Raw genomic sequence first — 14,448 nt, 5'->3', positions numbered from 1 at the left:
ATGACTCCCCTTCCAAACCAAGTTACATGATAATAAAATAACCACCTAATGGTACTGAAGGTATTTGTAAACTGCCCTTATCTTTATTGTACATACGCAATTTGTGAAAATATGCCTCACAGCACTTCACTGTGTATAAATGAGATTTAGGATTTTCTCCATAACATCCTCCTTGTCTTTGTATTTAACATTTTTGTAGCAACTGACCTCGATCCTGCAAATCCCTGCATGCTTAACTTCCATTTTATGTGCAGTCCCATTGGTCACTCGGGTGAACAAAGTTAAGCATGTGCACATTTGCTGTATGATGGCCTCTGTTCTTCCTAGAGCTTTGTGACCTCTGTGTTCCATCTGAATTTAATTATTTCAAAGAGATACGTACCTGTTTTCTGTAACGTGTGTATCTTAACTGTTTGTACAGTCTTCTCAACTAAAACTTGATGAACTCACGCAGCTTACAGGACAATATATTAAGTGTTCTTTAAAATAGCTGTGCAGAGCTAGCACATTCTAAACTTCTATGGGTCGATGAGCTCTTCGCTTGCAGGAGCCCTTTGCATGGGGAGACCAGGACAAAGACCTAAAAGTCAGCAGGACTCACTCAGTGAAGGGGCTTGGGGACAATGAAAGGGTAATACAGGAGTCACTTATGATGAGGTGAGAGTAAATCTGAATCAAAGGAAACAGCTGAAGTCCAGAGGGCACCTGGAGATTCATTAGGTCAACAAAATAGCCATAGAATCATAAAACAAAAGATGGGACTTTAGTTGCTCATGTCCATGGACGCTGAGGTATAGTTCTAGCCTGCTGTTCATTCAGTTCCTTAGCTTTCAGGAAGGTGAGAAGTCAGTCATTTTCCTCTAAAAGTCACTCTGCCAGAGTTATTCCTCTTTTATAGGAGCATCTACCAGCATGCATACCTGCTACTTGTCCCTTTATCTCTGAGAGAGACCGCCATCTACGGCCTTATGGTAGTCATTTTGCCTGTCACTGCTTCAGACTGCAACTCTTTCCTTGATAGCTCCTCTTATAGTTGTGAGGTAGAAAGAGGTCATTTTAAATTATTGGACACCAAGTCATTTTCTTTAAAAAAAAAAAAAAAAAAAAAAAAAAAAAAATTAATTAATCCAGAGAAACAATAAGCCAGCTTTTATTAATTGTTACTCTTACTGCAAATTCTGAGGGTTTTCTTGAGTCATCTCCGTTCTTCTTAGCTGTCTGTGACAGCTTACATGTAGAGATGAACAAGATGAATTGTGCAGTGGTTGCTTTTTGTGGTCCTATGAAGGCAGAGAATAGCTGTAGTACAGCACTCCAGCCATGATCCCAGTGCATCCCTTCTTACAGGCAGCATTGGTTTAGAGCCCTTATAACAGTTCTGCATTATCCAGGAAGGCTGTCTGCATAAGGAAAATTCTAGGGGTTCTTTTCTGCTTACTGCAAGGGTTTGTCTTCATATACAGCACTGTAGCACTTTAGTGAAGAGGCAACTACAACAATGGGAGAGGTTCTTCCATCAGCGTAGTTAATCCACGTCCTGGAGAGGCGGTAGCTATGTCAATAGGAGAAGCTTCCTCATCAACATAGTGCTGTCCACATGGGAGGTTAGGTCAGTATAACTGCATTGCTAAAGGGTGTAGATTTTTCCTGATAGAGGTGTGTAGTGTAGACCTGGTCTAACGCCTGTTTATACAGCCAGAGCACTGTAAATGGGTTTTAGTATAATTGAGAATGAGGCCTAATGTGTCTGGGTGTGTCCTCCTTTCTCCAGTGGCTCTGCTACTCAAACAAGGCCACTAAAATTCAGTTAACTCCATTCCTAAACACAGGATCGTGAGTGCTGCAGTTCTCATCTATTTTTCTCTTTAAACACTGAGCTGTTAATTAGCCAGTGAGTTAAGTGTGTCTGCAATGTCCGATAATTCCCTCTGCAGCTTCCCAGCTCAGATGCTTAGGCCAGGTCTACACTACAGACCTATATCACATAAATGTCGCTCTTGAGGTGTGAAAAATCCACACCCCTGAGCCCACAGAAGTTATGCTGACCAACACCCCTACCCCCATGTGGACTGCGTTATGTTGATGAGGAAGCTTTTCCCGTTGACATAGCTACTGCCTCTCGTGAAAGTGGATTAACTACGCTGATGGGGGAAGCTCTTCTGTCATTGTAGTAGCATCTTCACAGAGATGCAGCTGCAGCGCTGTACATGAAGACAAGCTCTAATTACAGTAACATTTTTTGAAAATAGTGAGCACATTTGCAGTGTGTTGGCTTTAAGTAATGTGTTCAGTAAAAGTGCGCATGAAATGAGGAACCCTCTTGCTGCTTCTTCCCCCAAGGACATGTATGATGAACTGATGATGATCATTGGATCCAGACGCAGTGGGCTGAACCAGAATCTGGCCCTTAAGAGTCAGTATGAACAAGCTTTGCAGGATCTGACTGATCTGATAGAAACGGGCCAAGAAAAGATGGCAGGTGACCAGAAAATTATTGTTGCTTCCAAGGAGGAAGTCCAAATGCTACTAGACAAACACAAGGTAAAAACAACCTGTGCATTTTGGAAAAAAAACTGTATTTGAGGGCTAAATAAAATGCTTCTCTTGCAGTGCACTACATTCTGACCATTCTGTAGCCAGCCTTCACACCTGGAGAGGTATCAGAGTTTTTAATGGTGATTTAATGCTTTTGTGCTGGCTAGCAAAGATGGAGAACCTTTGGGAATCTCTCTATAACGTATCATTGTACTCACATGTTATGGCTTGAAAGCAACCGATTGAACAGGTTAAAGCTGTTGTCAGGAATGCACTGCAAACTTTAGAAAGAGAAAAGGAGATTGATTTCTACACTAGTTAATGCCATTCATTTTAGGTAGGGTTTTGGTTTGCTGCTAGCTCCCACAAACAGGAAGATGTGATTGCTTCTTACAACAAAACTTCTTACATTATTAAATCCAAATTCTTCTCTGATATATGCCCCATTATGTTGCATAGAGTGTAAATTAGGGCAGAATTTGTAGTTTAAAGATTAATTATTTTCTCCAAGGTTAATGAGATTTTGTGTGGTGATTGGTGGGGAGAGAAGGTTAGCTAATTGTATGTCTCCAGGTATTTATATGGCCTCCATCATAATAGTATCAGCGGAGCATCTTTGATTTTGGTGGTGGGTTTTTTTGGTGACTTGAATCTAACTGGTACACTCTGATGTTTTGTTTTCTGGAATCCTTTTAGGAATATTTCCAGGGTTTGGAATCTCACATGATCCTGACAGAAACGCTGTTTACAAAGATAAGCAGTTTTGCCCTCCTGAGGGAAACTCAGTCACATACAAAACAGATGGCACAAGCCTCCACTTTGTTAAAACAAGCTCATAAGCGGGGTGTTGAGCTGGAATACATTCTAGAGGTAAGAGTTTCTCTTTTTTCTTCTTCTTTAATGATGCACTATTAAGGGTGCATCCTGCCTCCACCTGCAGAGGTGGGGCAGTGTTGGTGAACCTTGGTCCCTCCTGTCATACTCCCCTATGTGGGAGTGGAGGATTATGTGCAATCTTTGATGCCTACATATTGTGAAGCAATGAGAGCATCAGGTTCAGCAGCCAAACCGTACTGTTAGCAGTATAGCATTTCCAAAGCAAAATGGACTTTACCTGTTAAGGAGGAGAAAATCTCTTCTTCCAAGCAGAAGCCAAGTCTGTGATTTGGGTCTCATGACTAAAGGCTGATCCTAAGTATCTATGATAGAGGTAACATTATATTATATATACAGTGTGCATTTCTCTTAGAGTTGGAGAAATGCAGAGGGAGAAATTTACATAAAGAATGTAGATAATTTTTAAAAAATTTAGTTGGAAATAAAAACTTAGATGCCCAAGCAAGTAGTCACTATGTGCATGTATACATTATTCTTGCAGACCTGGACACACCTGGATGAGGACTATCAGGAACTCAGCAGACAGCTGGAGGCTGTTGAAAGTAGTATACCTAGTGTTGGATTGGTAGAGGAGACGGAGGAAAGGCTTACAGACCGGATTATGCTCTATCAGGTCAGTGGCAGCATGGGATTTTCAAACATGATTTACTCTACTTTTTGATCATTCATCTTAAAGTTCTTAACCATGGTAAAAGCTAGTAATTTGTTTGTGAGATTTCTACTAAATCCTGCATCCTTGGTCTCATTTTATAGAAAAGTCTTCTGCTTTAATCTGTCTGTCCTGACAGATGTACCTATCTTTTGTCTTTCCTACTTATTTTCTAGCTGGCAGGACTGTGCAACCCAGACAAAGAGCCAATCCCAACCAGATTTCTAATGCATTCACTGCTGAGTTTTAGTGGATACTATGGATTATTCTTTCTAAGCTACATTTCTATTCACCAGCTGGAACATTAGGTGCTTCATTGTAGTTTGAAAGATTTGGAACTGTCTTTCCCTCTTCATTTTCTGCTCAAGAGATTTCCCCCCATATTGTATATATATTTTAGTTTTGTTTTTACCTTAGAACACTGTCCTGCTCTGAACAGTCTGTGAAATGAATTCTTGGAGGATGTTCGTATATGTGCATCTAAAGTCTCTACATCATAATCTCTGAATAATTTAAATCACAGTTTGTTACTGTATGTAAACCATCAATTGACTAACTTCTCTGAAAAATGCATGCAAACTTATGGCAGAAGTGTGGCTCCAGTGAATTATGCTACCAGTCAGGGTCAAAAGACCCCATCTTCAATGAAAGAATTCAGATTTAGCTTCCACCCAATTTAGGACTCCCACTTGCCCATACTCTTTTCCTTTCACCCGCTTAACTGTCCATCTTAAATCTTACTATACTTTACATATGACCCAGATGTTCCTCCTCCCCAGGAAAATAGTTTGTGTCTGATAGCACTACCTCCTTACCCACAACTTTGGTGATTGCCCCTTTTAATTCCCCACCCCTGGATTCTGAGAATAACCCTGTTGATGTCAATGAGTATCTTTGGGTGGGAAATAGATTTCCTATGCTGTGAAAATATTTGAGGTTTCAAAAAAAGTATCCTGTCCTGAATCTAAATGAATGTCAAAATTCTGAAAATTTTCACGAATTATCAAACTGAAGAAACTGAAAAGTCATTCTGAATTAGGTAACCTAACTTTTTCATTTTGAAAATGTTTAAATTGAGTATTTCAACAATTTTGAAACTTTTCAACGTTTTTTCAAGTCGAGAAGTTTGCCAAAATTAACCCTTTCCCACGAACAGTGTGTTCTACAAATTTATATTTAGAAAACAGCTCAGAAAATTCTCAACGATCTCAATCAATGAGTTGTTCAATCTTCCATTCTTTCTCACAGGCCCGTTCGCTTTGCAGTCTAACCCTGCCAAGTGTGTTGTGTTTCCCTATATAGTACAAGTTTCTGGCTTTTGGTCAGGCTGATAGGAAAGCTTGAGAAATCTCGTTATTTTTTTCTGATGCAGGGCTCAGTTTGTGTGTTAATTGACCTGCTGCTAACTTATTTTGTCATTTTCTGTTCCCCTGATTTTTTTCATAGTTAGAGTAACACTGGGTAATCTGGATATTGTGACACACCCAGGCACAATCCAGACTAATAAACAGCTGTGTCACCCCTGCCTTACAATGCCTTGCTGAAGTAGCTCCCATCTGGGCCGCTCATAAACAGCTTTCCAGCATGCAAGCCATGCTCTGAGTGTCTGTGCGTAACTGCAGCCTGCCAGCCACACTTGTGTAACACTCTGGCTCTCACCAGCTATGGTTACATTGCAGGGTGACCCCACTACACCTCCAGTCCCAGATCTCCCCCACAGAAATGTATGTCCTGTACTGCCCAGCCGTCTTCTGGATAGGACAAAATATTTTAAGTCCATTATTCCTTAAAGAGAATAATATGCCGTTTTACTATCTCAAATAGTTATTCAGACACTTCAATTTAAACACACCAGATTAAATAAAACAGGTAAACAAATTTATTAACTACAAAGAGAGCGATTTTAAGTGAGTACAAGTAATGAAGCATAAAAATCAGAAATGGCTACAAGAAAAATAATGCTGAAGGTCCTTGTGATGATGGGAGAGGAGACAGATACAAGACCTGGTGGCTGAGGAGAATCACTACAGAAATACAAGGCATGGCAGTTGGTGTCTGAGGGCAAAATCCTGCAACACTCTGAGCACTTTTAATTTCCATTGAAGTCAAGGCTGCCCAGCAGTCACAGGATTTGGCTCTGAGTTTGATTGTGCTTTCCTCTCAGTAGTAATGTTAGGCTTCTGCAGCTTCCCTGGAATTTCAGGCATACAAACAAGTGTCATTTTCAGCAGAGCGACTTTCTGGCATTGTAAATGATGATCATGGAGGTCCTGCAGGTGTTTGCTTGACCTGTCTTTTTGAGCTTTAGAGTTTGAATTAAAAGAGAATCCTTGAAACGGAGGGAATTTGATATACCATACAACACAGCAAAAGGAAAATGGAACCTTGAGGAAACGGGGTATTGGAAAGCTACAAATCTAACTGTCTTTCATATCTTCTGTCATTACAGCGCCTAAAATCTAGCCTGACTGAATACCAGCCCAAGCTTTACCAGGTGTTGGATGATGGAAAGAGACTACTTTTTTCTGTCAGCTGTTCAGATCTAGAAAGTCAGTTGAACCAGTTAGGAGAGCATTGGATAAATAACACCAGCAAAGTGACCAAGGAACTGCACAGACTGGAGACTATACTAAAGCACTGGACAAGGTAGATGAAATTCAGGGATTAAGCATCTGATCCTGTGCTATTAAAATCAAGGAGAGTTATGTTTTCAAGAACTCATAGAATTGTTGTTTTTTTAAATCCTGGGAAATAGATATTAAAGTTAACTTCCCAAACTACCTTATCTCTGCCCCTCTAGAGTGCCAGCTCACGCTCTTCTTTGCATAAAAATGCTCAAATGTGTACCATAAAACAATTATCTTACAATTTAATACATACCAATACATGTTTCTGATAGTAGGTGTGCGGATTTGTCACTACACTGGCCTTTGCTCTTTCTGAAAGCTCTAACTCCATGATCTGTATATACGAGGTTGTATATGGAGGCACTCACACTCTGTCTAATGACACTGGGCTAATTGACTAGCATATGGAAGCATAGGACCCTGTCATGTAAGATGATGTCCTCCTACTCGAGGCACTTTGTGCTAGTTGCATTTGGTAAAATCAGCCCCTTAGTGAAGAGTAGGGAAAGCTTGCCTCAGCATGCAGTTTGTCAAACCAGGAAAATATTAATAACATTGGTAATTTATCTTTTATTCACTAATTATTGGTCCTGGTTACCAGATCTCTGCTGGGGGAATCTGACAAAGTAGCTTTCGTCTGTCATCTTGCTTCTGGATGGGGTTTACTAGCAAGTGGCAAAAAGTAGATTTCTGTAGCTGTGTTTAACATTTCTAATTTTAGGACGTCACAATGAACAAAACAAAAAATAATATTCAAGCTGGGCCCCAGTTCTCTCCTACCAACTTTCAAAACAGCATGCTTTGCTTTTTTTTTTTTTTTTTTTTTGTGGATTTTAGGGGGGGAAGGAGGTGTTCTTTGTAAAATCAGTCTTCCAGTGGAGAACCGTATCCATGGAGAGACTGCACTAGAGACGGATTGGCAATGACTGTGTTCTTGTCATTAACATCCTCACAGATATCAGAGTGAATCAGTTGAGTTGATTCATTGGTTACAATCTGCAATGGACCGGCTGGAGTTCTGGACTCAGCAGTCAGTGACAGTCCCTCAAGAACTAGAAATGGTGAGAGACCACCTGAATGCTTTTCTGGTAAGTGAGTTTAGGAACCTTACACACCTTTTCATCTCTCATTGCAAACAAATGGTCCCATTCTCATAAGGTTTATGTATATATCATCAGCAAAGTGTTGTATGTGAAAAACCTGTTTTCTCCTAGCCTGTGCTATACAATACCTTGCTTGCTTTAAAAAACAAAACAAAACACCCTCAAATGTCTGAATGTTAAACTGCACTGTTCAGTACAGAATGTCTGAGCAATGTTACTAGAAAGTGCCCTTCATACTTCATAACCCCTGTTGTGTGTAGTGACTATAGGCCTTGGTGGTTTTTATTGTTGTACAAAGATTTTGTACTTTTAATTAAAAACAAAACAAAAAAAATGTCAATCATTTATATTTACACCTAGACTAAAATATAAGGGGCTGCCAATGTATATTTTAAAAGATGTTCTTTCTTTTTGAGTGGTGGAATAAAGCTAGTTTTAGTTGGTTAATGTCACTTATTTCTCTCCATGAAATGATGATCCTTCTACAGGAGTTTTCAAAAGAGGTTGATGCCAAGTCATCCCAGAAATCTTCTGTCTTAAGCACTGGGAACCAGCTCCTTCGGCTGAAGAAAGTGGATACAGCAGCATTGCGTGCAGGACTGTCTCAGATCGACAGCCAGTGGACAGAATTACTGACACAAATTCCCGCAGTACAAGAAAAACTGCATCAGGTAGGGGAGAAGTTTACTGCTACTCCAGCCTCTGATGTTCAGGGAAATAGACACTGAATTAAAAGCTTTTGCATTTGAAATATTTAGAGTGCAGCTGGGTGGCACAATTGATTAATGACATTGCCTTTCACGTAAGTTTCAAATCATGACCGATTCAAGCTAAAATGTATTCTCATCGTAGTCCAAGTTCTCATCATAAACCACCATATCTCTTGGCATAACTGGCAATCGCTTAAAGAGACCATTCCCCTCCACCCTCCTACACGTGGGCTGGGATAGAAGTTTTTACCAATATGAAATAGCAGACTTATGTGGGAAAGCTTGCACAATGTCTACCCCACCCTGTGTCTAAATCTAGTCAGTGCTAGGAGTCTTTTGCTTTCACAGACACTAAGTGCAGCTGTAGTACTACATTTTATTGTACAAACTGAAGCGAAAAGCCTGAAGTGTTTTAAACATGTATATATAACTATATTTTTCTTACAATTTTATTATATGCATTTGGAAGAAAGGGGGAGTCACTTTTTGCATCTTGCAGTCTAACCTTTTAATAGCCTGTGGTCAGAAATGTCAAGTTAGGAGGAGTTTTTTTGTAAAGGGCTGTTTGCCTGCCCTATAATTTTTTTTTATTATGCTAAAATTGCCTGGGCAGAGCTCAACTCTGGGAAAGACAAAAATAAGTATAGAAAAACCTGATGCAGGCCTCATGGGGGGAGGGCGACTGGATGTCTGAAGTAGGAAGTTTTACTTTAATACTTTTCCTTTGCTAACTTTAGTAGTATTGCACAGGATATAAAGGCCTCAGTGAAGAAGTTTTCTTTTATATTTTTCATTGGTAAATAAGGTATTATAGGTTCAAGCAAATACAACTTTCACTATACAATGAGGAATATAGCTAGAATTGTTAAATATTGTACACACTGGAAAAAAGGCCCCAAAAAAAGATGGCTTGTCATACCTGCAAAGTAGTACCATACCGTAGCCCTCTGAAACATCTACTAAGTCGGATTATATATTTTCCTTTTCTCCTAAGAAATAGAGAAGCAATCTGGTAGAGAACTATAAGCTGCCATCAGAGAGAATAGATTTTCTTTTCCTTTTAAAAGGAAAAAAGAACTAAATTTAAGTTAAAAATGCTGAACCAAAATTTGATAATGACTCATTTGTTAAGTAAAATAGCCCAATTGCTTAGCAAGGAAAAAGAACCAATCTCCAAAATCCATTCAGAAATCAGGTGCAATAGGAGGGGAGTGCACAGAAGTAGAAAATCATTGAAACAGACTTGCTCATTAGCCATTGACAGATAAGGAAGAGGGTATAAGATATAGTTCAGGGACCCATGCATATTTAGTACAGTGTGTAGTGGAATTAGAGCTCAGAGTTGACAGGCTCATCCAGATGCCTACCTAAAGTGACAGTGACAAATGGAAGTAAAACCAAAATTGCTTACGGTTTACTGCTAGTGACTGTTTAAAAAATATACTTAAAATATGGCTATATTCTTACAGACACACATTATTGTGTACAATTTATATATATAATATAATACACTTCCAAAAAGAAGCTACACTTTACTGTCTATAAACGTCCAGAAAACAAGACTATACGATCTCTGAAGGATGCAGAATAATGAAGGCAGAAACAGATAGAGTATGCTGAATTAACAAAGCAAAGTGATTTATCCATTCTCTTGACAGCATATCATTAATTGAAATCCTTTGCCTTTACAGCTCCAAATGGACAAGCTTCCTTCTCGCCATGCCATCACTGAAGTCATGAGTTGGATTTCTCTGATGGAAAATGTCATTCAGGAGGATGAGGAGAATATAAAAAATGTAGTCGGATATAAAGTCATTCAGGATTATCTACAGAAGTATAAGGTAATTAAGTGGGAATAAATGGCAAATTTATGAAATTTATTTTGTCAGATTCAGAGTATGCCAATACTTAACTAGAGCTCTGTATTCTATAACTTCAGTAGAAAAGCAAGGTGACATACAAATAATTTAATTTTATTATGATTGAATTTTGTCCAAAGACTGTAAAGCATTTGGCAAATGTTGTGTATTGATTTATGAATTCTTTACATAGAAAGATCACCTAACACTGAAATGCAGCCACTTCTTGGATAGAAGGTGACTATTCTTTACCAGCACAGAATAATGCTAGACAATGGTTTAGAAAAATGTCTTATCCAAATGAAATTTGAAGGACAATTTTTATACAAAATGTGATTCTTAACTCTAGTTTCTTGACCAAGTTTCAAAGTGGTACCATTCTTAGTGTGATAAATAGATCTGCATATAAGGATTTTATTTTCAATGTCAGATTCTTTTCTCTAAAAGTGTCAGTGACAAGTTCTTCTTCAAGCAGCTGCAGACATGCATTCCCTCACGTGTATTTGTGCAAAGCATACCAGAGCCGGCGACTTCTTTTTCTCCACAGCAGTGCCCGTCGGAGAGTGGCTATAGCTTTAGGTATTCAAGCTGAACTGATACAGGAAAATACCCATGAGGCCTTCAGGCAGTGATTCTGGGAAGGGCAGCCCTTCTTGTTAATGAAGCTGGCTTGCAGCCAGCAAAAGCCTTATGACTTACTCCAGTGTCTCTAGCCCTAACAGCTAAATGTACAGACAAGAGATACCACACCCTTCGCAGGGATTCGAGTGTTTTTACGCTCATCCAGCACCAAACTCCCTAGTTGCATGGCTGCTAATGAGAGATCACAGCAGGGAGATGTAAGTGTTGTGCAAAATTAAGCACTCGGGACTTTTTCAAGGGGAAAAGGCAGTATGCCGCATTTATTGACAGAAACTAAAGTAATAACTAACTTAAACCTACACACACACACACACACGCGCCCAAACATACCAGAAAGCGTTCTATAGTTATATATAGCTACCAGTCCTGATTGTGGCTTGAGATCGTAGCTAGGGTTCGTTGCTGGAATTCGTGGCTCGTGGCAGCTACCTGGCCAGGGAAGCTGGGCACGAGGAGAGCAGGGTCCTTGTCGGGCGCGCACCGACGCTCTTCTTTAGATGATGTGTAGAACGCTGTTTTTCCCCCAAAGCCTTGAAATCTCACCCAGTCTTTTATAGGTTTTTCAGTTCTGCTGTGTCACGTCACTTCTCTGTGACCCTTGATTGCTGGTACAATAGCAGACGTGACTTTCAGCTTGTTCTTTGATGTCTTGATTAAGTTTGATTAAGTTTTTCTGGGGTGGATCCTTCTTTGCTTTTTGGGGCTATGTTCACACTCTTCAGCCTAGGATGGACTTCACACTTCATCAGGACAACTTCATCAGGACAAGCTGGCAGTTTGGGTCTGACTCACACACACATACACTCTCCATTCATACCTTGTTCAGATAACTATCTTATTCATCTAAAGGTTTAGAAAGGGTTTGACACAAGATGGAGTACATAGAGTCAAAATGGGGTTTTTATACAAGATGGAGTACATAGGTCAAAATGGGGTTTTACATGCACAATATGGAGTATGACTGAGAGAAGTTCAAATGTTACATGATAATAATAACCATATAGAGGTTGACACAAATAAGGGTATGAATTAAAAGATATGAATTAATCTACAGGGTTACAATTACAATTAAAAGCTCTGAATTAAGCTACAGGGTTACCATTACAATTTTATTCCTACATAAGCCAATTCCAAAGGGGGAAAAAAGCCTAAAAGACCATCCTCGTTAAGAAGAAATATTTTATTCCGCTGCCTTGCTCCAGATGTGAATAGCAAACCAATGGGCTCTAGCAAAACATGATTTTCTCAACTGGGAGGCAATGTCTAAATGCACATATAAATTGCCAGACTACTCAAAAGAGGAGTTCAGGGCTTTCTTAGCAGACGGTTGGCTGGTTGCAAAGACCTCGTTCCAATCAGCTCTCAATGTCACAGGTGATTCCTCCAGCGTGATGGCCTCTGTAATTAAAATGAGAAGGGCATCATAATTATGTAATTCTGGCATAGCACCTTATATTCAACAGTCTTTTGAGGATCTACCATTTGTTTTCGGGCGAGACTGACCAGGTGTTGCACTCTTTTAAAGATTCATGTGTTACCATCCAGCCATCAAGAGATGTGATTATAAATCTTCACAAGCAATATTCTCATCAGTACTGTGGACAGCCCTTCTATTCTCTGAGGCAACAGATGTTGTGAGGAGGAGACATAAACCTCAGAAGAGAGGGCCATCTTACTCCAGTTTTAACTAATCTTCTCCCCTCAGCTGTCAGGAAACAACGCTTTTGACTACTTCTTTGAGGACAGCAATACAGCCAGCAGCGATCTTCCCACTCCTCCCACCACTTTTGGGGAAAGATTAACTCATTTCCCTCAGTACTTGGGAGGCAATAACCTCAGATAAGTGGGTCCTACATATTGTAGGACTAGGATATTCAATCCAGTTTCTTTCCATCCCTCCTCCACATCTTTTTCCCTGTCCTTTGGAGAGACCTATCTCACAAGTCTGTACTTCTACAAGAAGTTCAGACTGAACTCACCCTGGAGGCTATAGAGGAAGTTCCCCTGAAGTTTCAGGGGTGGTGTTTCAACTCCTGCCATTTCCTGATTCCCAAAGTCCAAAGGACCTGTGAGACCCGCATTGGACCTTCAGGTTCTCAACAAGTTCATCAAGCAAGTCAGATTCTGCATGTTTACCCTAGCATCAGTTGTTCCGTCTCTCAATTGTAACAATTGGTTCACTGCCTTTGATATTCAAGACATGTGACAGTGTTGTCCGGACCCAGGAAATTTCTCAGATTTTGTGAGAGGGGGCCACCATTATCAGTATACGGTACTTCCCTTTGGCATGTCATCATTGCCTTGTGTGCAAACCAATGCATAGTGGTGCTCGCAGCCTGCTTAAGAAAGAACAGAATCCATGTCTTTCCTCACCTCAACTGTTGACTGACTCGAGGGCCATCCCAGGACTAGGTTCGTGGTCTTCTCAGGTTTACCTTCAGTCCTTTCAGTCATCTGGGACTCACTCTGAACAGGGAAACATCAATATTTATTCCTACTAAAAGACTCAAGTTCATTCAGACTCTGCTCGGCTCAACAAATTTTACAGCTTTTTCTTCCCCAGTAGAGATTTCAAATGATTCACAACGTATATATGTCCCTCAAGTCTCGCCCATCCACCATGGCTTGGATTCATTTGAGATTGTTAGACCATGTGGTCTCTTGTACCTATGTAACCAAGTACATAAGGCTGGCTGAAATTGGTCTATCATCAAGCAAGCACCATTTAGACAAGTTGGTCCAACTCCCACCAGCAATATTACATTCCCTACAGTGGTAGATGAACTCGGACAACATATGTACGGGCATTCCCTTTTCTCACCCCCTCCCAGCTGTGACAATTGTAACAGATGCCTCTCTGATAGGCTGAGGAGCTCACCTACAAGGGTCATGGACACAACCACTCTGAATGGAGCACAAGTCCAATCTTTATTAATGTCTTCAAGCTCTGGACAATTCACAGAGCTAACTGAGCTTTCCTTCCTTGTATTAAGGGCTTGTTGTTCCACATTTTGACCAACAGTACAATGGCAATGTAGTATTTAAACAAGCAGGAAGGGGCTAGCTTTAGCCAGCTTTGCAAAGAGGTAGTGAGATTTTGGGAGTTTTACATCACCGATGATATCACTCCTGTATCTGCACACTTAATGGGCACCCAGAACCAGTTGACCAACTTCCTCAGCAAAAGATTTTCCCACAACCATGAGTGGTGTCTCAAAAGCAGCATGAAACCTGAAACCACATTCTGGTCTACTTACCTTAGAAGTCTGGAGGGCATTGGCTTTCTTTCTGGACAGGACCAAGCCTTTCAGACAGTCTCCTCATCTTTTTGTTTCGTATGCTGATTGCATGAAAGATCAGACAGTGTCAGTGCAAATGATCTCTAGATGGCTTACCCCCTGCATTACAATAGCATTCAGTGTAGCC

General features: G+C 40.2%; 1 protein-coding gene across 1 annotated transcript in view; it reads left to right on the top strand.

Annotated features, from left to right (window-relative positions):
• SYNE1 (spectrin repeat containing nuclear envelope protein 1) overlaps positions 1-14,448 on the top strand; it is a 458,068-nt gene that overhangs the window by 360,120 nt on the left and 83,500 nt on the right. The window contains exons 105-111 of the mRNA XM_067542425.1: positions 2,341-2,541; positions 3,232-3,405; positions 3,914-4,045; positions 6,531-6,727; positions 7,664-7,796; positions 8,300-8,482; positions 10,213-10,362. Of these exons, the coding sequence (XP_067398526.1) occupies positions 2,341-2,541; positions 3,232-3,405; positions 3,914-4,045; positions 6,531-6,727; positions 7,664-7,796; positions 8,300-8,482; positions 10,213-10,362 (1,170 nt within the window). The remainder of the gene's footprint in view (positions 1-2,340; positions 2,542-3,231; positions 3,406-3,913; positions 4,046-6,530; positions 6,728-7,663; positions 7,797-8,299; positions 8,483-10,212; positions 10,363-14,448) is intronic.

The sequence above is a fragment of the Emydura macquarii genome, unplaced genomic scaffold (assembly GCF_026122565.2).
Source record: "Emydura macquarii macquarii isolate MOO-44397 ecotype Brisbane River unplaced genomic scaffold, CSIRO-AGI_Emac_v2 contig_705, whole genome shotgun sequence".
NCBI classification, from domain to species: Eukaryota; Metazoa; Chordata; order Testudines; family Chelidae; genus Emydura; species Emydura macquarii.
This window is presented reverse-complemented; position numbering and strand designations above follow the sequence as displayed.